At 42.6% G+C, this 25760-nt stretch overlaps 1 protein-coding gene across 1 annotated transcript in view; it reads left to right on the top strand.

The window, feature by feature from the left end:
• Positions 1 to 19330, top strand: part of ABTB2 (ankyrin repeat and BTB domain containing 2) — a 152042-nt gene extending 132712 nt beyond the window's left edge. The window contains exons 8-17 of the mRNA XM_083601827.1: positions 2698 to 2794; positions 3432 to 3567; positions 5659 to 5885; positions 8221 to 8399; positions 9198 to 9303; positions 9405 to 9507; positions 10655 to 10745; positions 11906 to 11974; positions 15194 to 15307; positions 17241 to 19330. Of these exons, the coding sequence (XP_083457953.1) occupies positions 2698 to 2794; positions 3432 to 3567; positions 5659 to 5885; positions 8221 to 8399; positions 9198 to 9303; positions 9405 to 9507; positions 10655 to 10745; positions 11906 to 11974; positions 15194 to 15307; positions 17241 to 17438 (1320 nt within the window). The 3' untranslated portion in view covers positions 17439 to 19330. The remainder of the gene's footprint in view (positions 1 to 2697; positions 2795 to 3431; positions 3568 to 5658; positions 5886 to 8220; positions 8400 to 9197; positions 9304 to 9404; positions 9508 to 10654; positions 10746 to 11905; positions 11975 to 15193; positions 15308 to 17240) is intronic.
• The last annotated feature ends 6430 nt before the right edge of the window (positions 19331 to 25760 follow it).

Genomic DNA, 25760 nt, shown 5'->3' with positions numbered 1-25760 from the left:
CATTATATTTTGTCTACATATTATATTTATAATATACTTAATAGTGTATGTGGTTGAATATTTCCTTGCATTGTATTACATTACGAACACACTCCATTTTTCAATAACCAAGTTATTGACTTGAAGACCTTCTCTTACACCTCAGGATATTAGTCAATTTTACTACATTCATTAACTCCCCAAACCTCAAAATTCATTCATCCAAGGTAGAACTTCTTACTTTTCCCCAGTTATGACAGATTATCTGTTAAAAAATAGATTATAATTTCTTTATCTTTCCAGAATATTAAATCTTTCACATAACCCAACAGTAATTAGTACTGGATCTGCAGACAGAACTATTATAAGCTGACTTGATTTTTCAGCTCAACACATGATCTTGGGCATCTCCAACAAATATACCACACTATTAAACTTATATCAGTTTTGTATTACTTCCCAGCTTTCCAGAAGGAAGGAAAATTCAGCAAGTTTGCAGTGCTGATATGCTATGTCTGCAGTATAAATATGTCATAACATTTGTCATGCAATGTTTTGCTCCTCATTATTTGTTTATCTGAATGTTTTTAAAGTTTTCATGGACCAGTTGCAAAGGTACCATCATTGATCAAAAGAATGATATATTTCCAAGGGATCTGCCCACAAATATGATTGTTTTAAGATCAGGACTGATCACATGCTTAGTTACGGCAGGACAATAGAGACATCTGGAAATCCAAATCCTCTTGGAGTTATTAATTATATCAGGATATGGGAAGAATATATGTAAAATCATTTGTGCATTTATAAAATGGTGGCATCGCACTGGTTGTGCTTCTCCAGGCTCTTCCAGTAGTTCTAGCAGAATTGACCTTTACATGGAGAAGATAAGTCTAAAAGTTTCCTCCCTCTTCCCAAGTAATGAAAAGAATGCCTGCAGTATGATCCTAAGTGGGTCTAGTTGGAAGTGTATGTAGAATTTCAATTTACCGCACAATTCCATACATGTCTACCCAGAAGTAGGTCCCATTGACTTCAGTGGGGCTTACTTCCAGGTAAGAGTGCCTCCACACTGAATAAGGAATGATGCTCCATTTATAACTAGCTTTTATTTGTTTAATTTCTTCTTCCAAGATAATGAGGAGGCAATATGAACAGATATCTTGATAAGTATATTTGGTAGCTAGGATGTGTCTACATATTAAAAATTAGATTAATGAAATATAACAATATATCCAGAAATTGCAAAGCAACATGTTTGAAATGTTTCTTTAATATGTCATTGGAAAAACCAGTGCTGGTCATTCCTTACACTCCCAAACACGTCAGCTGCTGCCTTATGCAAGTCCTCTTTCTGCTTATATTGTCTGTGTTGTGGTCAAAGGCTTCGTAGAATTTGGGTCCAATGATGTATTTTGGGCTCTTGAAATACTGTTGTTATCTCCATTTAATGTCAATAGGAATTTAAAATGAACAACAGCAAGTAGTCAGTCACAGGTAGAGATTTTCCTGTTTCTGCTATTTCTGTTCACATAAGTTAGCAAGCAATTGTGGACAGAGTTCATTCAATTTCGAATTATACATAAATGCAAATGTCCATGCAAATGAGATTTTGCCTTCAAAGACTTGGAACATTGCCAGTGCACTCTTTAGTATTGCAAAGGCCGGGCACACTTAATTTACACATGCAATGATAATAAGCGTGTTTTGCCCCAGAGACACTGCTGAGAATCCTGTCAACAGAACCTTTCAGAAGAAATGAAGCCTTGGGCTTTCTAAGCCATGTTTTTGTTAACTGCAATTAATGTTTACTCACTCCCTGTTGTTCAGTGGTAAACATTTAATCTTTGGAAGCTCTGTTTTTCAGGTGTCTCCAGTGACCCATGGGAATTAATTGTAGGACCGATTCTGATATAATAATAATAATAATAATAATAATAATAATAATAATAATAATAATATTTATACCCTGCCCATCTGGCTTGGTTTCCCCAGACACTCTGGGCGGCTCCCAACAGAATATTAAAAACACAATAAAAGATCAAACATTAAAAACTTCCCTAAAAAGGGCTGCCTTCAGATGTCTTCTAAAAGTCAGATAGTTGTTTATTTCCTTGATATCAGAGTAAACACAATGTGGGCAGATCCTATGGACACACATGCTTGGATTACTCAGTGGTAGTTGTGTAACTGCCACTTGCAACTTTGAGGAATATTCAGAAGTACAAATCAAAATGCTCCTTTTAATGACAGCATTCCCTTTTTCCTATTTTTGTAATGTTTCATTGAAGAATGTTCACACTGAGACCTTTAGAGCTGGTAAACAAGAAGGCAGTAAACATAAGTAAACTTGAAGGAGTTTTCCGCACAGCATTCTCCAATAAGAAGAGAGGTGGATGCTATGAGCCTAGTACAGTGGATCCTCCGGATACGAACTTAATGCGTTCCGGGGGTCCGTTCGCACCCCAAAAATAACATAAATAGAGGTGTGCTTCTGCACACACACGGCATGATTGAGCACTTCTGCACATGTGCGTGCAGCAAAACCCGGAAGTATACACTTCCGGGTTTGCTGTGGCCGTAACCTGAAGATTCCATATCCAGAGGGATACGTAAGTAGAGGTATGATTGTAGTGGATTTCTGCCGAGGGAGGTTACTCTTGTACTTTTTCTGTTGCTCTGTTTCTTGAGTTGTTTATTCCTACTGTGCATTTGCAGTTGCTCCTGGATGCTGGAGCCCACGTCGAAGGCTCCGCTGTGAACAGTGGAGAGGACAACTATGCAGAGACCCCACTCCAGCTGGCTTCAGCAGCAGGCAAGTCTGAGCAAGCATTGCATTTTCACTCCCCAGAAGCAGGAATTTGCTCTCTTAATGCGCAGTAGGTGTCAAAACACATAAAAGTGGGAAGAAGCAATGTTTTCAAAACTGCCAAACGCATCTGTTCCCGCACCCTTCAATATTTTCAAGCTGACAGCTGCTGTCATGCAATTGCTGACTGAGCATTCTGTGTGCACAGTGGGGCACTGGGATGATGTGTAAGTTGCGCGATTTGTACAAGGCTGTGTGTGACCCAAGTGGAGGCATGTCCATCCGGTCTTCTTCATCCTATTTCAGGGGGAATGGTCATAGGTATCTGCTGTACAAATGCACAAAGTTGTATACTCGTTTCCTAGACTGCACATTCTCTTGTACACTCAGTGGGACGTGCCCCACCCTACGTACAGGATTCTCTGCTCACGATATGTGAACTGGCCATATGTGTGTTCTTTTATACCTGGATTGTTTCTCAGCTGTGTGTCATTTACTGTACAGCATTTTAATGTGTGTTGTGCATCAGTTAAACTATAACCCATTTTCTCTCTATGAATGAATACATAAATCAGATGGTTTCTATACAGTATAGTATATCCTTTGAAAATACCAATAAAGGTAAAATGGTTTGTCTTTCTAGGCAATTATGAGCTAGTCAGCTTGCTGCTGAGCCGGGGAGCAGATCCCCTTCTAAGTATGCTGGAAGCCAATGGGATGTCCTCATCGCTTCACGAGGACATGAATTGCTTTAGCCACGCCGCTGCACATGGACACAGGTAAACCTCATGGACAGGCACTCATTTGCAGACAATGATGTTTAAAATGCCAAGTTAACAGCAATGGACTGCACTTCAAGGTGGTTGTACACTATCTCCCCTCTCCCTCCAGCAATATGGGTATAACAAGACCAGGGGCATTTTGCAGGGCTGGCATAACCCACACTCTCTTAGCCACTGCTCTGCCCTCTTCAATATAGGCATAATAAGGATGAACTTCATTGCAATTGACGGTCAGGGACTGGGCAGAGGAGGAATGGTGGAGACCGCCTCCACATCCCGACCATTCCAGGGAGGAGGAAGACAGAATAGATTTATGACAGGGGTTTGAGGAAGGTAGCAGCTTAGAGGCAGATGAGGGGGGAAGTTGGAAAATCATGGGAGAGCCAGAACAACACTCAGCTGACATGTTGTTGTTAGAAAGTATTGCAGCCCCTCCATCTCCCAGAACCCAGAGAGCCTTGAAAATAGGAAAGCAAAGAACTCAGAGACAGAGGGCACATAGCAGCACTCGTAGAGGAGATGATGAGAATGACGAGTGAGGAGGTGGGAGAGACGGAGGGTGGAGATTCACTCGAGACAACGCCATTATCCAAGAGGCTCAATAGCCTCTCTGTGTAAATACTGAATAAAAAAGGACGGTAAGAAATCTTCCTTTGTCTTTATACTTTCATGGGCAACAGCCAGGAGTTGCTGACAGCATCCTGACATTGACATTAACAGAGTATTTTTTTAAAAAGTTTACAAACACAGAAGAAAACAACATTTTTATATGACATAAGTCCTAAGTTAGGAAGATTGTGAGCTCATGTCTCTGCTGCTATATTTTGCTTTTGACTTCACTCCCCCAATCACACCTATGCTAAAATCATGGGTACCTGAACTATGGAGTATCAATTACTTCTTCACTAGGGAAAAGCAGCAGAAAATGTCACTATATGTTGCTTCTTTCTGGAAAAAATGCACAAGGAGAGTATACAGGAGAGATAAATTTGTGCCCTCTGTAGTCATACAGAAAACGTCATGTGCCCAGCTTGTGCGCAGAGAGAACAGCGGCAAGCAGTAATTTAGATCAACCACTAACAGTTGGTGTGGCTGTCGTGTAAATTGGTGTGGTGCAGTGGAATGTGGACCTGCTGAGCTATGAAGCTCATGGGGTGGCTGTAGATTGTTATGATGGTAAAGAAAGATGAACCCATGTATGCTTCTCTTGCTCTTTGGAGGAAGAAAGGGGATACAAATTGGGGTAGGAGGGTGGGAAACACAGATAGCCTATGGACAAAACAATAAGTATGCAAGCACTGAAAGGATTTAATGTTGAATTCTGCTTTTATATTTATTCTGCTGATATGAAAAGGCACTTTGCCATCTTTAAAGCATATCTGTGGAGATAAGGGTCTATTAACCCAAACTTCTCGCATAGCCTGGAATGAGCTTATACTTTAGCCCTCTTCAGGCAATACCTGTACATGTAAAGAGGTGAGGGGACAATGAGCATGCTAGTTCTGCCACCACCACTTCAGTTGCCATTGGGATCACCTTCCACAAGCAGGAGGGCAATCTTCTGAAGTGGGGAGACTTCAGTACCCTTGGAGTACATTCTTGTGTGTTTTAGAATACAGTGGTACCTCAGGTTACAGACGCTTCACGTTACAGACTCCACTAACCCAGAAACAGTACCTCAGGTTAAGAACTTTGCTTCAGGATGAGAACAGAAATTGCGTGGCAGCGGCGCAGCAGCAGCAGGAGGCCCCATTAGCTTAAGTGGTACCTCAGGTTAAGAACAGTTTCAGGTTAAGAACAGACCTCTGGAACGAATTAAGTTCTTAACCTGAGGTACCACTGTAATGGGGTTTTCAAGATCTGTGTGGAGCCTCCATGGGTACAGGAAGCTCTCTTCTTTAGACAGTCACTCTGCAACTTGTGGAGGGACACAGGTTCAATGGGGAATATTGCTATAGCACACTCATCTCTCATGCCCCACCCTCCACACCCCATGTTTAACAAACACAGGACCTGAACACCTGAAGAGAACCCGTTGGGATACCACACCCAACCGCGTATAGCATCTCTTGTTTTCCTTTATTGCAGAAATGTTCTGCGCAAGCTCTTGACCCAGCCGCAGCAGTCCAAGGGGGATGTCCTCTCGCTGGAAGAGATTTTAGCAGAGGGCGTGGACAGTGACACCTCCAGCCAAGGAAGCTCCAACGAGGGCCAGGTTAAGCTATGCAAAGCCAGGATGAAGGCTTTGCAAGAGGCCATGTACTACAGTGCTGAGCATGGCTACGTCGACATCACAATGGAGCTCAGAACGCTTGGTAAGGGGAGCTCATTTCCGGACACATTGCTTCAAGAATAACAAGGCCTGTGATTTTAAGATATGGGAGCATTCCCACTCTGTCTATAAACATTTATTTATTTATTTATTTATTTAAAAGAGGTGTTTTAGTACATCTTATATAATGGGCGAGATCCAACCACTGAGTCCCATCAGCAGAAGCCCTGAACAAGGACCTCTGTTTACGGGTGGGGTGCCCCCTTCTTGTCCTCCCCTGTATGCCCCTGCACTCCCGAAATTGGATCTGAGGGGTAGGGTAAAACAGTATGTAAGGGATTGCTCTATCTGGCAAGCCAAATGCTTGCACCACTGGAACGATCAGAAGAGTGCAGCGTTGAATTCCTCTAAATATGTTTCTAGAATACATTACATAAAACTTTAATAAGTCAGCACCTGCCTGAAAGCTTACATTCTAAAAGGCAAGACAACAAAAGTAATGGAGAGAGGAAATGTTTGCATTTCTGTGTTTATCCATATTTTATTTATTAATTATAGTGTTTCTGAAGTAGAAAGAGGGACCTCCTTACTGCTGGAGTAACACATGAGAATTGCAAAGTAACAGAATGTTGCCCTGTGATTTCTCAACTTTTAACATTTGTTTGCACATTCTAAAAACAGCAAATAAATAAATACAGATATCCAAGATTTTTTAAAATCGTTTCACATCTGTTCCTAATTTGATCCATGCCAAAGAACTCACTGTGATTGTTGTAAACATCTAGTTGCAGCAATGTTCAGTTTTAGAAACAATGTATAGGACATGGGTAGGAAACCTAAGGTCCGTGGGCCGAATGCGGCCCAATCACCTTCTCAGTCCGGCCTGCGGACGGTCCGGGAATCAGAGTGTTTTTACATGAGTAGAATGTGTGCTTATATTTAAAATGCATCTCTGGGTTATTTGTGGGGTATAGGAATTCATGTGGTTTTTTTTCCAAAATATAGTCCGGCCCCCTGCAAGGTCTGGTTGACAGTGGACCGGCCCCCTGCTGAAAAAGTTTCCTGACCCATGGCATAGGAAAAGTAATCTGGGAAAGCTGAATACCTGTTTGTATTGCATTGAATTGATATTGAAGTTCCAGCAACCTGTCTCAGTTATGCGAAATATATAATTGCTGAATAATAAACTGAACTTCAATGATCACATAAACTTCTGGCAGTAAATAAATAAGGAAGCTGTTTTTGGCATTAACACAATCTTCCTGAAATCAGGGTTGTTCACAGTTTCTTAGCCGCAGATCTATAAATGCTTACGTGCTATACAAAGTAAATACTTAAAACTTCAGGATAGTTCTATTCTTTAAGCTGAATTACCATCTCCTCATACGAGCTCATAGAAGCATGACTTGTCCTGTCAAAAACAATGCAATTCTTTTTCTGTATTAGAACTGAACACACCAGCTGAAGAATTATGGGCTGACCAAAGGCAGAGAAAGGCCATGATTCTATAGTTAAAATAGTTGTGTATAATATGTCAATTTCTCACCCTGTCTAACTAACCACATATGCCAAAATTTATTCTTCCATACAACTCTTAAAGTGTTGGGAGTCCTGCCTTGTTTTGCATTTAGTCATTATAATGACAAATAAAAAAGTGCAAGTGTGGTAATAGCCTTAAGCAGACTGGTTTCATAGAAACATAGAATTGTAGAGCTGGAAGGGACCGCAAGGGCCATCTAGTTCAACCCCCTGCAATGCAGGAATCTTTTGCCCAACATGGGGCTCAAACCCACAACACTGAGATTAAGAGTCTCACTGTGGTCTAAACTGAGCCTCTTGGGCTTGCCGATCAGAAGGGCGGCGGTTCGAATCCCCACAATGGGGTGAGCTCCCGTTGCTTGGTCCCTGCTCCTGCCAACCTAGCAGTTTGAAAGCATGCCGAAAAGTGCAAGTAGATAAATAGGTACTGCTCCAGCAGAAAGGTTTCGCCAGAAGCGGCTTAGTCATGCTGGCCACATGACCCGGAAAAACTGTCTGTGGACAAACGTCAGCTCCCTCTGCCAGTAAAGCAAGATTAGCGCTGCAATCCCAGAGTCATCCGCTACTGGACTTAACTGTCAGGGGTCCTTTACCTTTACCTTTATTAACTTCAGTGGGTCTGCTTTGCGTAGGACTAGTTTTATATACAACCCACTATGTCTATCATACCTTGCAAGTAAATTCCCCAGAGACATCTGGTTAGAATATTGAGAAGAATCATTTGGTTTGATTCAGCAAAAAAAAAAAAGTGTGTTTTCTGCCTTTTCTTTTGCTGCCATCAATTCAGAGCTTTCTCCATGGTAAAATAATCATTTTTGCTTTCTAATGAATGGCCACAGGAATCCCATGGAAGCTCCACGTGTGGATTGAGTCACTCCAAACAACGTTTTATCAGTCTCGTTACTCAGTAGTGCAAAATCTTCTACGGGAATTCGTCACCATTAAAGAAGAAGACTACAATGAAGAGCTGGTTAATGATGGACTGCAACTGATGTTTGAAATCCTCAGAACTAGCAAAGTAATCAGTTTCAAAACTATATTCAGATATGCATTGTTTGGCTCAAGAAAATTTTCGGCTCCTTCCAAGGGCTCTGTAGTTTGCTTGGGCGAAATCAGTGATGTGTGAGGATCCCAGTTAATTCTGGAAGCAGGGGACAATACCATGCTGTGTTTACTTGAGCCTGATTAACACACTTTTGCCAGGGATCAAATGTAAAAGTTCTCAACAAGGTCTCCATCTAAGCAGAGACCCTCCTTCTAATAGTAATTGAGATATCTGTAGTGAGTTTGCTCTAAAAGGATTTCGTTAAAACACACACACACACACACACACACACACACTTAGCTAAAATACTTTTATTCTGCCTTTCTGCCACACAGTTGCATACATGGAAATTTAAATGCATGTAATTTGCAAAGATCTAAATAGTCACACTGCATTATACAGAAGTAGATAGACACTTCAAAAGGATAATACAGACCCTAGTCTTACTCCAGCTTCAGCAATTCACAACTAGTTGCAAAAATCACCCCTCCAGCTGTGGAATCACATCCCTATATGCTTCAGAAAACACATCTAGCTCACATAGTGGGGTCCAGATTTGTATTTTTCTTAGCAAAGAGAGATTCCAGTAAGAATGGATTTAAAATTAGCTCTGTTTGAACCTTACACTCTGCAGAGAGCTGAATTTTAACTCCTTGTCCTTCATATTCCTCTATATACTGTAAGGGAGCAGCAAGGAAAATAGGCAGCTTTTAGCTGTCTGAGATTGGTCCATACAGAGCTCTAATGATCTCCATTCGTTCTTATTCACAGAATGAGTCTATCAACCAGCAACTTGCCTCTATCTTCGCTCATTGCTACGGAAGCAGCCCCATCCCTGGCATTCCTGAAATCAGAAAGACACTTCCAGCACGCCTAGGTAAGATGGTGACCAGCAGTGATTTTGAGGGTGTTGTTTTTGACTTTGTAGATGTCAAGGCTTGCTAAACCATTTCCTCCTCTTCTTCTTCTCCTGCACAGATCCTCACTTTTTAAATAACAAAGATATGTCCGATGTTACTTTTCTAGTGGAAGGAAAACTGTTTTATGCACACAAAGTTCTTCTGGTGACTGCTTCAAACAGGTGAGATACTTAGTCAGGAAGTGGCACATGATACCTTTGCAGAGTCATTCCAAGATCAAGAAAGATGAATGGTTGAGTTGTTTACTCAAAGAAGTAATCTCTATTTTAGTTTTTCACAATGCCAAGCTGTCATTTCTTTGACTATGGATGCAAGGAAGCATCGCTGTCTTGGCAGCTGTATTCTCCTCTATACATGTTAGTCTGTGTATCTGTCGCATCCGATCTGCACATTCATGTGAACCATTCTTCAGCTTTTATTGATAACTTGAAATACTTAAGCTGTAGAAGGAGGATTAATGGATGGTTGCAGCTCAGAATGGCAGAGAGCAAGGCCAGAGGGAGGCTTTTCTTCTTTCAAGGAGAACAAGACTAAACAGGATTAGATATGGTATGTAGCAGGCATGGGAAACCGACTGCCTGTGGGTCTCATTAGACCTAACATGGCTTCTGGTTTTGGCCACAAGACCATTTTCTCAACTAGAACCGGCTGCCCATTACCTGTTGTCAGGTGCAGGGCAAGTAAAGGTACTGATGGAAAGGAACAACCTCAGGAAGGTTAAACTGTTCTCCCGGTTGTTTCTTGGAAAACATGCCCAGCATTCATCTCCTTTAAAATTTGACACCAAACCCAAGCCCCACAGGGATTGGTTTCACTTTGGAAGTTTAGATCAGGGCTCCAGAGGGGAGCCAATTCCTGCTGAAAGCAGGGCTTGCAGTCAGGGATGCAAATGCAACCCCCATTGGGACTGTCTGTACTTGGGTGCAGTCAGCTGATTGGCAAGTATTTCATGTTTCACCAGAGTTGGATAAGATCACATATTAGCCAAAACCAGGCTTTGAAGGACAAGGGGAAATAATGAGAAGCAGGAGGGTGCATGCAATCGCACGGCTTGTTCCCGGCCTGGTCTCATGTTAAATCTTAATCAGTCCTCCATAACTTCATTCATATACCAGGAGCTAGTCAAAAAAATGGTTCTGCCTACATATTTTTAATTCTGCCTCTCATATGGATGTTTCTATCAAGAAAGAAGGTGTCATTGAAGCTCCTATAGCTATAGGCCCCTTTTTCACTTCACGTATAGAAAAATAATCTAAGCAAATGCAGCTTGAAAGGCTCTTTCTGAAATCTTTCCTCTTGCTTTCACAGGTTTAAGACACTGATGACCAATAAAACTGAACAAGACAGTCAAGGCAGCAAGACTGTAGAAATTAGTGATATGAAGTACAATATCTTCAAGGTATGTATTTAAGAATAATCTGCACTGTTACCCTTTTCAAATGCTAAAACTGAGTATGATTCAGAGGCATCATAGTCTTAAAAGTTTCAGGTTTAGGGGACCTGTCATTCAAAAGAATTAACAATTTTGGCTGAAGAAGCGGGTTTTGCTTATGTTCAAAAGAAGAAACCAATATAAATGAACTCTAAAATTCATTCATCAAACTGAGATCTCCCCAAAATTCATTTGTCCAACCAAATGCTTTACTCCATCCCTGGTTACTTGTTGAGGTGGGCAAAGTAGCTTGTGAATCAGAGATTGCTGAAATGCTCAGCAGCAGTTTTCATGTCATGGTGTCACTTTTTGCATTGGTGATGAACTGCTATTACTTTTGTCCATGACAGCAAATGTATGTATACCAGAGATAACTGAGACTTCTAGCACAGCTCAAACTGTACTTGTGTAAACAGTCACCAAAATCTGCTGAAAGTTACAAGGCATAATTTTTATGCCATGTTAAGCAAGTTAGGTCTGAATAGAGTCAGAAAATGTGCAGCCTTTGTGTTGAATCTGTTTAATGGTCAAAAGGTTAAAAGGATTGGAATATTTAACTTTTACTCTCTTTTTCAAACATCTGCAAACCTTAATGTCCAGTATGTCATGAAAAGGGAGAGTTGGCATTGGCATATAAACAAAAATATACACCACTGAAATCCAGCACTCAGGAGCTCTTCCCACTTTCCAGATCTGTTTTTAAAGATCTACGGGAAAATGTGTTGAGGCTGGAAAACTGAAAGCCTAAAAGTAACATTCTGTAGAACTGACACAAGGATCCGTTTATTTGCACTCTTTCTTCAGCCATCAATCACTTGTTTTTTGTGCTTTGGCTATATAGGAAAAATGCAGTTGCAGCTCAGTTTGCAAAGTGGAGACATTATGTATTTTAATATTGAGCTGAGCTGTAATTGCTATGTTTGCATCCAGACTTTGCTGGCCAGACCGGTCCATCGCCAGAGTTGAATAGTAAAGAGCTTACACGGAAATTAATATTGCATATTGCACTTGCTTTAATTTATAATCACTGAAAGTTTCTGTATTGGGAGCCAAGTTGCTGTGTGAGTTTCCCAAGGCAAACCTGCGAGTTCGTATTTCTCACTGCTTTGGCTGTGTTCCTATTTCAGATGCTGATGCAATATTTATATTATGGAGGAACAGAATCTATGGAAATTCCTACTGCTGATATTTTAGAGGTGAGAGCATTTCTCCCAATCCCTTTCAGTCTATTGCAATGGTTCTCAAAGGGTGTGGCAGGAGAGGATGGCAAGTGTGGCAGGAAGATTCAAGGACAATTACAGAAGCATTTAAACATTTCAGTATAGTATAGTATAGTATAGTTTCACCGATCCCCCCCCCCCCGAATATGGATAGGTATCTTTTCAAAATGAGAGCAAGAGCATCAAGTGATTCTGAGGACAATCCTGGTTGCCATTTATCATTATATTTTGGGAATGATTCATGTTCTTATGTAGCTGCATTGTTTTATACTTTCTGGATGTCCTATGATCATGTTATAAAATAGTCGTGCTCTGTGTTATAAATCAAGCATTTCTAGGAGTTGTTTCTTTATGTTTTCCAATGTATTTCTGATCAATAAGAAATTCGGTGTGGTGTGAGCAAATATTTATTCTGAAAGTGCGGCCCAGAGAAAAATAGTTTGAGAACCACTGGTCTGTTGTCATCTTGTGCTGGTTCAGGATTATTTAGTTATTTATATACCAATAAACCATAAGCACACTTCAAAGCAGTTTGCATTATAAAGATACAATAAAAGCCTTCAAATGTTAAAAACAATTTAAAAGGAAAAAGGTTAAAAACATTGTGGAAGGATGAACTCTTAATTGCCTGCATAGGACTGGCGGGATAGAAATGTTAGTATCAATAATATTGAGGACGTGTATCTATACCACAAAATTTGTGCTTTGCAGGCACACTGTGCTGTTTGACAAATGATTTCCTAAAAGTTTAGATTCAGTGCCCATGTGATATATTCTGAAACTAAAAGAGCACTTCCCTGTTTAGGGAAGCTTTTAATGTTTGACAGACTGTTGTATTTTAATATTTTGTTGGAAGCCACGCAGAGTGGCTGGGGAAGCCCAGCCAGATGGGCGGGGTATAAATAAAATAATAATAATAATAATAATAATTAATAATAATAATAATAATAATAATAATAATAGGATGAGAAAAAGTGATACTCTGAGGACAGATAGTCCACTTTGTGGCTCAGTGACTGGAAATGGGGAGCCCGTAGACTAGCTGATCTGTGCATTTATGTAGAAAATTAATAGTACAAGGTTCAAGTTAGGTGGAAGTTCATTTTTGTCAATTTAACATACTGAGTCAGCTAGATGAAAATCTACAACCAGGTTGTTATAATTTACAGGCATGGCCATTCAGCAAAGATGATGGGAATTGTAGTTCAGCATCCCCTGGAAGGCCAAAGATTCCCCACACTTTGTTAGATGCTCCACAGTTTTGGAATTTGGGGAGCATTATGTCTGCTGTTTCTTTTTTTCAATCTCTATTTGCCGCTTACCTCTTATCCTGATGTTTTAAGCTGTTATTTTTAAAGGCTAGTCCATGTTTCCAGCTGTATCTTATTGCCCTGTTTGTGAGATTCATTGAAACAAAACACAGTTTAGAAGAGCATCCAGCAAAAAAAAGCAATGTGATGCGCAGGTGTGAAAACTCAAAATGTGATCAAATTGCATCACAGCATGAGTAGGGAGAGTTCATTATGGAAGAAAATGGCACAGACATGCCATGACACACACGTGTTGCAGCTGGTCTAGACTAGTTTAGGATTGCTCCATGCTGCTTTAGTCTGTATTGTTTTGCTTTGAGGTCAAGGCTGTTCACTTTTAACTTTTTCTACGGTACCAATCAGTGTACACAGAGCCTTAACTGAAAAATAATAACAGTGTGACAAAAATAGGCATGAGATTGCAATTGGCAACATGGAAACAAAAGAGAAAGGGGGGAAGAGAGAAAGGGGCAGCAACGGAGAAATGTGGGGTAAATGCAGCTTTACATAGTTAAAACCCTTTAAAGCTCAGGGGAGGATCAAGGACTAATGGCAAGGGTGAGATTTAAAGAAGGGATTTGAAGGAGATAAAATACTACATGTACCTTTAGGAAGGGTGTATGGGATAATGGGTAGAGTCACAACAGAGTGCAATAGACCTTTGGGAAGCTGAGACTGGCTCAGTTTAAGGAGCACCAGAGATTGTGAGGGAAGCAAGCAATTGGGTTTTAAGAAGGAGGGTGTGATAAATGAGTATAGACTGAGAATGATTGGGGGGGAGAGAAAATGGCAGTCATCACAGACACAGGTGAATGGCCAGAGCACAGCAGAATTTAAGCTGACCAGACTGAGAGAAGTTGGAGGGCTTTTGGGGAGAAGTGACACAGCTGTGTAACCAACACAAAGGAGAGGGGGGTCTTAGAGATAAAGACAAGACTGCCTACGTGGTCAGGAGGAAAGGTTGCTGAGAGATATGGAGAGTAATCAAGGAGAATTAGCCCTGGCAGGGAAGATAAGCAGTTCAGCCTGATACACATGGAATTTGAAACAGCGATTAGACATTCAGGTTATTGGACAGGGAGATGGAGGGGGAGAGGTGTGGGGTATACAGTTCCAGTTCCCTATAACTTTGGAGGGCTTAAACCTGATCCAGTCATTCAGATACACACATAGTACATAACTGGACCGCCTCATAATATGTGTGGGGATTATTTGTTGAGTGGACTCCTCCGTGAAAATTTCCAGTACTTAAAATAAATGGCTAAATTCTGGATTTTGCTGCTGTGCAGCACATAGCCGAGCAATTGTTTTTTAAGTGTTCCTCCTATAGAAAGCTCTGTAAACAGTAAAACTAGTACATCCATGGAGAGAGCTGAACTAAACTTCTTAATGCCCTGCTTTCCTACATGCATTGCATTTTGTTTTGTTTTGTTTTGTTTTGTGAGGGAATACACCTTCAGTCTAAAGTGGGACATCCATAGTACGCTACCAAAACACTCTTACATCTTACTCTGTGTTATCTGTGGACTTAATGTCCATATTGGATTCACTGGCACATCTCCCTGACATTTCTGTCTCTCTAATAGACAAGAGAAATTATGACAGGGGCATTTTCAGGCAAGTTAACCTTCCTGCAATTCAAAGGAGGATTCTACCATCTGTAGAGCTGAACATTTTGATTAAGGCTTTGGGAGATGCTTCCTGACCCATTAATGCTGTAGCTCAAGAATAAGGAAAAGCGCCAATTACACAGTTCAGTTTTGCAAGGAAGTTGGAAGGCTGTGCAAAAACAAAACAAGTTTCGGTTTTGCTTCCTTGATGTGCACAGCTTCCCTTGTCAATCACCCGTTGTCATCTTCAGTGACTTCTCTTTCATCCTCACTAGCTGCTCTCCGCTGCCAGCCTATTCCAGTTGGACGGCCTCCAGAGACACTGTGAAATACTTTGCGCCCAAACCATCAGCACCGAAAGCTGCGTCAACATCTATAAATATGCCAAGGTAAAGGACAAGTCCTCTTCTGTTCAGCCTCAATAAGACTTGCAAGTGCTTTCAGGTGCTGTGAACATAAGAATAGCCCTGCTTGATCAGAGCAAGGAGTAATCTAGTTTTGCTCTTTGTTTCAATCAGTGGCTGAGCAGCTTTGCTTTTGGAGAAGTCCAGAAGGACACAAAGGACACAGTTCACCACTTCTTGCTTGTCCACAACAAGCAAGTATGCTGTATTTGAATTATGTTGACTGAGCAATCCCAGACGAGATGCTCCTCTGCATAGAAGAACATTAAGGGGTGGTATTTGATTAAATAATACAATGAATGAAATGACTTCCCACTTGTGCCCACTCCACTCACCATGTCCACCCCCCATCTGTTTCTCTAGAGCAGATTTGGGGGTGGCATGGGGTATACACAGAGGAAGGAGAGAAGGGAAGTCCCATTGCACAAGCAGAGGAGTTGTTGCGTTGGCTCAGTTATTTAGTTGAATGCCACCCACGGAAAACTGGGATGTCAGTGACATCGGGCCATGGAGAAAGTTTCTAGCAGTCCATCTTCTAAGCTCCCATTTGCAGTGTGAAGTGGTGCAGCTAAGGCACAGACTTGCCACTTTGCCGCTCGGAAAAAAGGAGAGGAAAGGCAGTGTTGTTGTAATGATGCACATGTTATCAGCAGCAGCAAATACAGTGGTACCTCAGGTTAAGTACTTAATTTGTTCCGGAGGTCCGTTCTTAACCTGAAACTGTTCTTAACCTGAAGCACCACTTTAGCTAATGGGGCCTCCCGCTGCCGCTGCGCCACCTTAGCACAATTTCTGTTCTCATCCTGAAGCAAAGTTCTTCCGAGGTACCACTGTAGTCTTAACAAGTTAGAGTCAACTAATTGTTAGGCCTTGTTCATAAATCCTACATTGGTCTATCTTTCTGTGGCAGGATTCCTATTCCACAAGCAGCTCCATGGCTTGTAGATGCTCAGCAGATGTTTTCAATCAACACTGCATCTTCCTTCTAGGGAAAGTGTCACTTGTTTAATTTCTGCCCAGCACCCCATTATTAAAAGCACCAGAATCATGTTAAGAAGCAGGCAATAACTCCAGCATGAACCGGGGTATGATGCAGGTGTTGCATCAGGGTGACACAAGTGACTAGGCCTGGTATATCCAACACCACAACCATTTTTCAAATATTTATTGCTTCTTCGTTGGAACTTTCACTTCTATGAACTGGGAAGGTGGTGGACTTTATGACGCCCATATTATATTTTTAAGGATGCTGTGGAAGGGAAACACCAGAAACAGACTCCCTCATCATACATACTTTTTATCAAGACATATCATCAGAACGTTTTTCTACCAATGAGGTGGCAGCCCAGTAGAATATAAATAATCAGGGGCTGGAACCGTCTTTCCCAACACAGCAGCAGGGTACCTTAGAGTAGCTCTTGTGTGTTTTCTTAAACGTCCACTTTTTCTAAGGCTCATCGTATATGCACAGAATTTCTTTGACTGCTAATACCATGTGCCATCTGGTACTGCTCATTATGCTGTCATGGGGTGCCACATGGATTGCACCCTCACATAACAAAACAGGTATCATCTTGGCTATTTCATTGACCAGCTGCTCTTTTCCTTTAAGAGTTACTTGACTTTGGCTCAACAAGCAGCAGGAGATCACAAAGGGATTAGAAAGAGGGAGACTTTTACCCTCTTTAAAATATCCCAGTAGAACTGTCCCCCCCCCCAAACACACACACACACAGGGGACAGAAAACATTCGTTAACCCCGGGATTAATATCCTCTTAACCATTTGCTGTCAGCATTTAAGCCTCCCCATACACTGAAGCTGTCTGAGTGGGTGGGGGAGAGAGAGGCGATAATTGACAGCTGCATAAAAAATCCCACTTATCCGCCAATCTGACATGATGCTCTTCTGTTTTTCAGATCCACAGTGCCCAGGAACTAGTCTGTTTCTGCGAGGGCTTCTTCCTCAAACACATGAGTGCCTTGTTGGACCAGGAGCCTTTCAAACAGCTCATCTACGGCAGGAACAGTAAAGTTCAGGGTCTGGATCCCCTGCAGGACTTGCAGTCCACACTGGCCAGCAGACTTCATTCCATTTACATCACCTCAAGGGTGTGATTGCCAAGAGAAACTACAGTGACCCTGTCTGGATAAGCTGGGATGCTCAAAGCACTTGCTCATCTAACTGCACTAGGATGGGATTTTGGCCCAAATTTGCTGGCTTCCCTCGCCGGCAACTGGATTGCTGAAAGTTCCCAGTACAAAAGACCTGACCATTCACTGTGCAGCTGAGATTTATAGGCACGGACACCCAAAGCAAATACTCCAGTCTAGCTCAGGAAACCTTGCTTGCTGGATTAGAAGCTGCAAGTATAAATCATTCAGGCAGGAAAACATGCAGTCTGTTGCGTTTTTGTGAAGGAGATGCACATTCCGAAGTATGTTGTAATGTACATTCTCCACCACATTTAGTCGCACGTCAACAGCTTGTTTGGGTGTGACAAAACTGAACCGGTACCTTAATGCTTTGATCTGTACTGAAAATTAGATGGCAGGGTTGGGAAGTCGCTAACTGGGAACAAAACTCCTCCCTAACACCCAGGGCTTTTTTCAGCTGGAACTCACTGGAACTCAGTTCCAGCACCTCTCAGGTGGGTGCCATTGTCATTCTAAAAGAATGAGGGAGGAGTTCATGGTGAGTTCTGGCAACCTCTTTTTCTAGAAAAATAGCACTGCTAACACCCAACACTTTCGTCAAGGGTTGCTTCCGCCTTTGCATTCTCTGCTGGATGAACATTTAGGGTGGAATATTTAAAAAACTGGGACATCATGCCATCTATGCAAAGCGCTTACTGTTTGGGGAGAGATTTGCAAGTGAACGATGCTTCTTCTGTGAAGGGCGTATTGTTAATAGACTAAAGGAGGAAAAGGATAGAGGGGAGCTGTATAGGAGCAAGGGGGAGAGAGATGTGTTGCAAATGTATTTGTAGAGCGTGGATGGGGAACCTGTGGCTCTCCAGGTGTTGCTGGCCTCAAACTCCCATCAGCCCCAGCCAGCATGGTCAGTCTTGAGGGATGATGGGAGTTGCAGTCCCACAGTATCCAGATGGCCACAGGCTCCCCACCCCTGCTGTAGTGTTTCAGGGAAGTTACTAGAAGTGTAATAGAAATGTGGGACTGCTTGGTGTGATTATATGTTTTAGAGGCAAGAGAAGTTTTTCTCCACAATCATATCTAGTTTTTTCCCTGACCCTGTGAACTGCCCTCCTCACACGCTGAAGCATTTTCGTTTTAACATGTCATTGGGAGGTTGGGAGAGCATTCAATACAAAACTAAGCATCTTTGTAAATGATTATTTCATCAGTTTTGAGGATGATAAAGGTCAAAGCGCTTCAGCATATTATGGCTGAGAAAATTAACTGAGATGGAAACCTTTTCTCAGGCATCAAGCCTACTTTCTTGCATCTCTCACTCACCACTGAACCATTTGTCTCTCTCTACTTCATCTTTCTGCATAATACACCAACATCACACAGTACTGAAATGTCATTGCTGCCAAGGTAAAAGAATTCAGCCCAATATGAGTTGCACATATTGTAAGTGGGCCAGGAATAGGGAGAGGATCAGAATGCTTAAAGTTAAAAAATGCTCAGTGCAAAGAGGCTCTTGCACAGTAGCTGTCCGAGGCAGTTGTTAAACTAGGTGGTAAGAGTATACACCCTTCAATCAATCACTTTTGAAATTTGGACCAGAAATGAACCAACAAATTCACATTTCCCTCCCTGACCCCAGAAACCACAGAAAAGGTCAAGCTTGTTTGGGAATATCCCCAAAAGTTGTAATTCTGGAAAATAATTTTGAAAAAGCTGTTTCAGCTATCTGTACAAAAAATAATAATTATAGATTCTGTTGCATTGCTGTAATGTTGTCTGCTACATTAACTGTACATTAATGTCACTTATGTAAATGTACCATATTTTATTAACAACATAACTTTTGTTAAACTTTACAGATGGTATAAGCTCAGTTATTTTAAGGCGGCTAGGGAACGCATTATGATGAAAAGGAAGAGATAAAAACAAGAGCGCCTTATGATAAACTATGCATGAGATGGGCTCTGAATACACAAACACACTCAGGAAAATAGATTTTCTTCCAAATTCTGTGCTCAGCTAGGACTGGGCGAATGGCATGCAGGTAGTCTCGTTTCAACAGCTAAACAGTTTCTTTGATACTACTGCCTTCTTAATGCCCTACTAGCCTTGGTTATGCCATCCTATAGAAAGAAGAGCTTTCAGCAAGGAATGGAGTTTTGAGGTTTACAGGAAAGGTTTCAGCTGCTGGTTTTCAGCTGAAAGAATCCTTAAAGCAGAGCTTCCTTGCTACTTCTGAGATGGCCAGTAGTTCAGGGTAAGTGTTGCTATCCCCTCTGTAGAAAATTGCATGCTTAAGTTTGCACCTGTGGTCTCAAGCCCCTACATCCATTTGACTCCTATGAAAATGGGATTACGGCAGCCAATGTACCCCAAATGAAGAAAGGGGAACTGTCCCTTTAAGAGCCTGAAGCACCCAAATGCTCAGCTTCTTCCACCACAGTATTCAAAAGATGGGGTTATTGCTCCTGTTGAAATCTGTCCTGTTTCACAGCTCTCAAAAGGATAGAAGTCCAATCTCTTCTAAGAGATTGTTCCCTGCTAGAAATCTCCCAGGACTGGGATTATCACTTCACTCACTTGCCTTCAAATGAAGCCTGTAGACCAAGGCTGGCCAAAGGCATTTTACTGCCCGAGGCAGAACAGCAAATGATGTCATCACTCCCCCTACACACCTTCTACCAGTCAAGGTACATAGGGTACCTTCAGGTACCTGAAGCAGATCAAATCACACAAGTGCCTCCCCCCACTTCCCTAGTAGTAAAAATGTTGTTGTTTAGTGTCCGACTCTTCGTGACCCCATGGACCAGAGCATGCCAGGCACTTCTGTCTTCCACTGCCTCCCGCAGTTTGGTCAGGCTCATGTTTGTAGCTTCGAGAACACGGTCCAACCATCTCGTCCTCTGTCGTCCCCTTCTCCTTGTGCCCTCCATCTTTCCCAACATCAGGGTCTTTTCCAGGGAGTCTTCTCTTCTCATGAGGTGGCCAAAGTATTGGAGCCTCAGCTTCACGATCTGTCCTTCCAGTGAGCACTCAGGGCTGATGTCCTTAAGAATGGATACATTTGATCTTCTTGCAGTCCATGGCACTCTCAAGAGTCTCCTCCAGCACCATAATTCAAAAGCATCAATTCTTTGGCGATCAGCCTTCTTGATGGTCCAGCTCTCACTTCCATACATCACTACTGGGAAAACCATGGCTTTTACTATACGGACCTTTGTTGGTAAGATGATGTCTCTGCTTTTTAAGATGCTGTCTAGGTTTACCATCGCCTTTCTCCCAAGGAGCAGGCGTCTTTTAATTTCGTGACTGCTGTCACCATCTGCAGTGATCATGGAGCCCAAGAAAGTAAAAAAAAAAGTAGTAAAAATACCCAACAATAATAATTTAAATAGCTAAGAATGTGCTGTCCTTTCAGGACACGCAAACTCTTTAGCAGCTGGCTCACATCACCTAACGGTAGGGCCGGTTCCTGACCCAGCAGCTTGGCCAGAGGCTTAGACAGAAAGTAGCCCCAATGAAAAAGTGGCTGCTTCGAGGAAGAGGAAGAGGAAGGTTAAGACACATGTAACCAGCATTCCACACACTTAAGTTTCACTGATGCAACAGGAGCTCCATTTCCTCTCCTCCCTCTAGCACACCCCCAAAATCTGTTCCAGAGGGTCCCCTGTAGCAGATTTCTGAGGGTGTATGAAGTCCTATTATGTGCATAGAAGCCGAGGCGCAGCATTAAATAGCGCCCACGGGTTACAATCCAAATAAGGGTGGAAGGGGTTTATTATGCGCGCAAGGAAGAAAATGGTATCTGTAGTTGGAATGTTGCTTGTTTTGTTGCAGGTGCTCTTTCTGCCGAGAAGGAAAGCCCCTTAATTTATGTTTTCATTTTCAAGTCAGCTTGCCTCTTTGTCAGGACAAAGCACCATAGCAAACACACCAAATTCAGGCTGTACCTGTTTTTCTCTCTAGCCTACACATGTCTCTACGGACTGTGGCCATAAGCACAGTCTAGGAGAGCAACCCAAACTTGCCAAGCCTGTATCCTCCAGGGGGCTTGGCTATAACCACAGGCTGCAGCTCCTGAATGAGCTTCCACTGCCATGCACATCCCCTAGGAAACCCCTCCCCCCCTCCATTCCCCCTTAGAAGCTTGATGCTTCCTGACATGGCCTGCAGCTATCAGAGTAGGCCCAGAGCAGAAGCCATTTGGGGGTTAGTTAACAAAGGAAGGGAGAAAAGATGGACAAAGGGGGGGGCGGTTTGGGGGCTTCATCTTAAAAAGCTCCCTGAAGCCTTGTAAGGTAAACAGAGAGGCTCTCATTGTCAAGAGCACGGCATCTGAGAACAACAGGAAATGAATGAAAAGCTGTAGGAATACAAAAAATTCAGAATGCCAGAACCAATAGGCAGAGGCACCATTGAGGGTTGGCAGCTTGGGATGCTTAAATACCCTTTTAGTGGAACTGTGCCCATTGACTGGGTATTTTTTCAAAAGGCAGCCCTGGTGAGTTCTTCAGAGCCTAAAGTTCCCAGCAAATTATGCTGTTGCAGCAAAGAATCTCTTGCCACCTTAAATCCTATCAAATGGATGAAGGCATGAGCTATTGTGGACTAGAATCTGCGTCATCAAATGCTGTAGCTACAGCTAGACTTAGGCAGGGATGATGGATCAGAGGGTGAAGTTTGGGTGTGTTTTGGGGGAGGTGAGGAGGTGGAGCCTGAGAGCTGGAACCTGTCACCCTCTTCAAAATTCCTGAACCAAAGGCACGTTTGCTTAATAACCTGGCAAAAATATTAGGCCACCATAAGCAAATCCGTTGCTTGCCTTTTCATAAAAATAAAAAAAGCCACTCCCCTCATACAGGGGAGAAATTACCAAGAGGTGATTTCCTCTGCTCTTTCCTCCCTTTTCACCACTCTGTCACCAGGCTGTCATTTCTCCTGCTGCAAAAAGAACAGGCTCCACTAACGTTCTGCCAGGGCACCGCCAGTCCTGCAACGTACCTCTCCCACAAGTCAGCTAGGTGCTGCCAGCTGTCAAAACCATTCAGGGCTCTCTGACGCAGAGGAATGATCACACTGACAACTAGGTCACATCACCTCCCAGCCTCCTGCTGGGAACAGCACCGGCCCGACACAGCTTTGCCATTTTAGTCTAATTAATCAGAGCACTCTCTCATCTCCAGCCAAGGTTTGTGAGAGTTACCTGGGCTAATGGCCCAGCTCCTACCCTCTGAGATCACTCAGTTGCAGGTGGTGCTCTGAGCCGTGGGAATGACCCCTGGTAGGCAATGTCAAAAGTCTGCCTGCCAACCCTTTTAAATGAATTGACAGTTCTCAAGTGTGGAGGACTCAAGCTTTGGCCTTGAAAGGTTTTTCAGCTGGAATGGTATCATCTCTTAACACATCACAGTTCCCCCTGCTGGTTGATCTTGGCAAAACAAAGGCTGGAAGAGCTGGAGATCTTGAAGATGAATGGTTAAAACGTGCAAAAATTGCAGAAGTATCTATTTTGCTGTGTGTTCACATGTGAAAGGTTACGCTGCACACAGCTGAGGAAGTGTTTCCAATGGATGAGAGATGCTGCAACCTCAGAGTCAGAACTGTTCAGTATTAAAGCACTGCTGAGAAATAGAGAGGCATTTTTATGGGAAGGTTTAACCTCCTATGCTTGTTCACTCAGCTCTAGGCCCTTCTAAGTTCAATGAGGCTTCCTTGCAGGTAAAGTAGCATAGGATTGTGCTCTAAATATTGAAAAGGGACAGAAATGGGAAGTGCAGCAATGTTGCAGTGCCAGAATGGAAATCGCAACATTGCACGAGACCTTCAGATAGCTTGAAAAACACACATCCAATTCTCTATGAAAATGAAAGCATCAAGCAATTTAAAATATAATTAAATATAAAAGGATTAACTATGGAAACTAGGTAAGCACACGTAATTCAAATTTAAGATCCATGTTGCAATAAATGAGGGGCTCTTACCAATTGATTTCGTCACTAGGTTGTTTCTGAAATGCAAATAGCTTTGCTCTTTTAATTAACACGTTGCAGCACAATATGAGGCAGCAATGGAAGCACGGGACAGCCAGCAGCAATTTTTTTTTTAAGGTTTTTAAACTACTACTGTATCTTCTTTCTTCACCTGCCCTTTACTTTAGCCAACACATATTCTCTTCTACAGCTGTTCTCAGAGCTACAAGACTAATTACCTTACCATCCACCAAGTTCCTTTTCTTCCTCATTTTATATAAAGTTAACAGCCAGGATTTCAATTAGAGTCCACTGCCCTCAAACAGTGATACGCACAAGGAGAGGCCTCCTGTTACTCTGGTTTAATGGGCAGTAAGCTACACAGTCCATAAAACAGGAACATCTGTGTACATTAATCCCAACAGTCGGCACTGGCGAAAGGATGCATTTGGAAGCAATTTAAAACTCCTGCTACCTCTGGCTTCAATTGTGTTAAAGGCGAGCCTGAGCCACTCACAACACCAGCACATCGGCCTCACCTCCATTCACTAGCACAAAAGACCCATTGGACACGTACCTTATATCCTGGGTTGATCCATCGGTCCAGCGGAAGAGTGGTGTTGGTGTCCTTTTTGAAATCCCATCAGGATGAGTCTCAATAGGATAGCAATGCTTATCTTGGCCAGGCAGGGCCTTCCCCTAACTGCTGCAGCAAAGGGCAAGGCTGGCCAGCTGGAACCCTGAACACAAAAGCATTTCTGTCGGGTGATGGAGACCATTGCGACATTTTGTTGAACGTTCCACTTGCTTCCTCTTAATAGTGAACTCAAACGTCTGAAAGCAAAAATCAAGTACCAAAAAATAATAATGCTGTGTTTTCTCTAAATGCAGAGGGGCACTCCCTAGATATGCAAATATATGTATATTTGTATATCTGTGTCTATTTTTAAAAAATCAAAAATGGCCCAAAAGGAACCAGCAAGCTTTCAGACTCTCAGAAATTTTGTGTCTGTTGAGCTGAGAGAGAGAGAAAGGATCTAAACTCTGGTTATAAAGTAGCTGTGATATGAACCTAAGAAGATGAAGAGCCCTGATGGATCAGAGGTCCACCTAGTCCTGCTCGTTCTTCTCAGTGGCCAACCAGATGCACATGGGAAGCCTACAAGCAGGACTTGAGCACAACAGCATCTTCTCCACTTGCGATTCCTAGCAACCGTTTTTCAGAGGCATACGACCTCCAGCACTCGTGGCAGCACATAGCCATCGTAGCCCATGAGGGTGGTACCCCACAAAATGCTCCTGCTAGTGCAAGGATGTTTGGCTGAACAGTGGGGTTTCCCCTTCCTCTATTCTCCCTGTCCCCCCTAAATCTGGTAGGGGGTCATCCCCCCAAATCTCAGGAGCAGATTTAGGGGGGAGGCATGTGGGGGTGAGGAGGGACAAGCAAGAGAGAAGTTCTATTGTGCAAGCCAAAGCACTTCATTGGACACCTGAATCCTACCTAGCAACCTAAATTTCGCTTCCAGGACCACACAACCACATTTCCCCATATTGTTGGATCCAACGTGCACCATGACCACAAACTCTTCCCCAGCACTACCTACCAAGCTATTTAGGCAACAGGTAACTTCTGCAACCTTTGCGTCAGGCAGGCAATTCATCCTGCCATCCGTATGCCCATCACACCCCCAGCTATGTTCCTACTGATCGAATCGCCCACTACCACGATCTTCCTAACCACCAGAGAAGTATACACACACACACATTAATACATTTCTCCATACATGGAACCCTGAAAGGGGTGTGCAGGGAGCCAGAAGACATTTCCATGCCTGCAGCTGCTGGGAAAATATATCACTGGAAACATTTACTGGCTCCATGTCCCAGGGTGGCCATTTCTAGTTGTTATAGCACAGGCCCCACGTCCAGCAGATGCCTTAATTCTGCATTCACAGTACAGGTCTGGGAAAAGGAAGCCTTAACATTTTTCCGCCTTTAAAGTTGCTTCTCAACTCCTAAAAGGAAGCTTGGGGAGAGGAAGAAAAAAAAACCCACTACAAACCCACAGCTACTCCAAACCCACAGGAAAGAAAACCACAAAACTGAAAGAAATCTTTCTTTTAAAAGTCTCACACTGTAAGCTGATTTTATGATTAGGTGGCCTGTGGGTTTGGGAACATCTGGGCAGTGTGTTATGTGTGTGTTGCATGCAACCTTGCCTAATCCTCGACAAACCTGTTGTTCACTGTTGTCAAGCCAGACCTCAAACCCCTGAATGGTTCAGGCCAAGGGAAAGTGGTTCAATCTAAGCTGAAGC

Source organism: Podarcis filfolensis (assembly GCF_964270895.1).
Source record: "Podarcis filfolensis genome assembly, chromosome: 1".
Taxonomy (NCBI): Eukaryota; Metazoa; Chordata; class Lepidosauria; order Squamata; family Lacertidae; genus Podarcis; species Podarcis filfolensis.
This window is presented reverse-complemented; position numbering and strand designations above follow the sequence as displayed.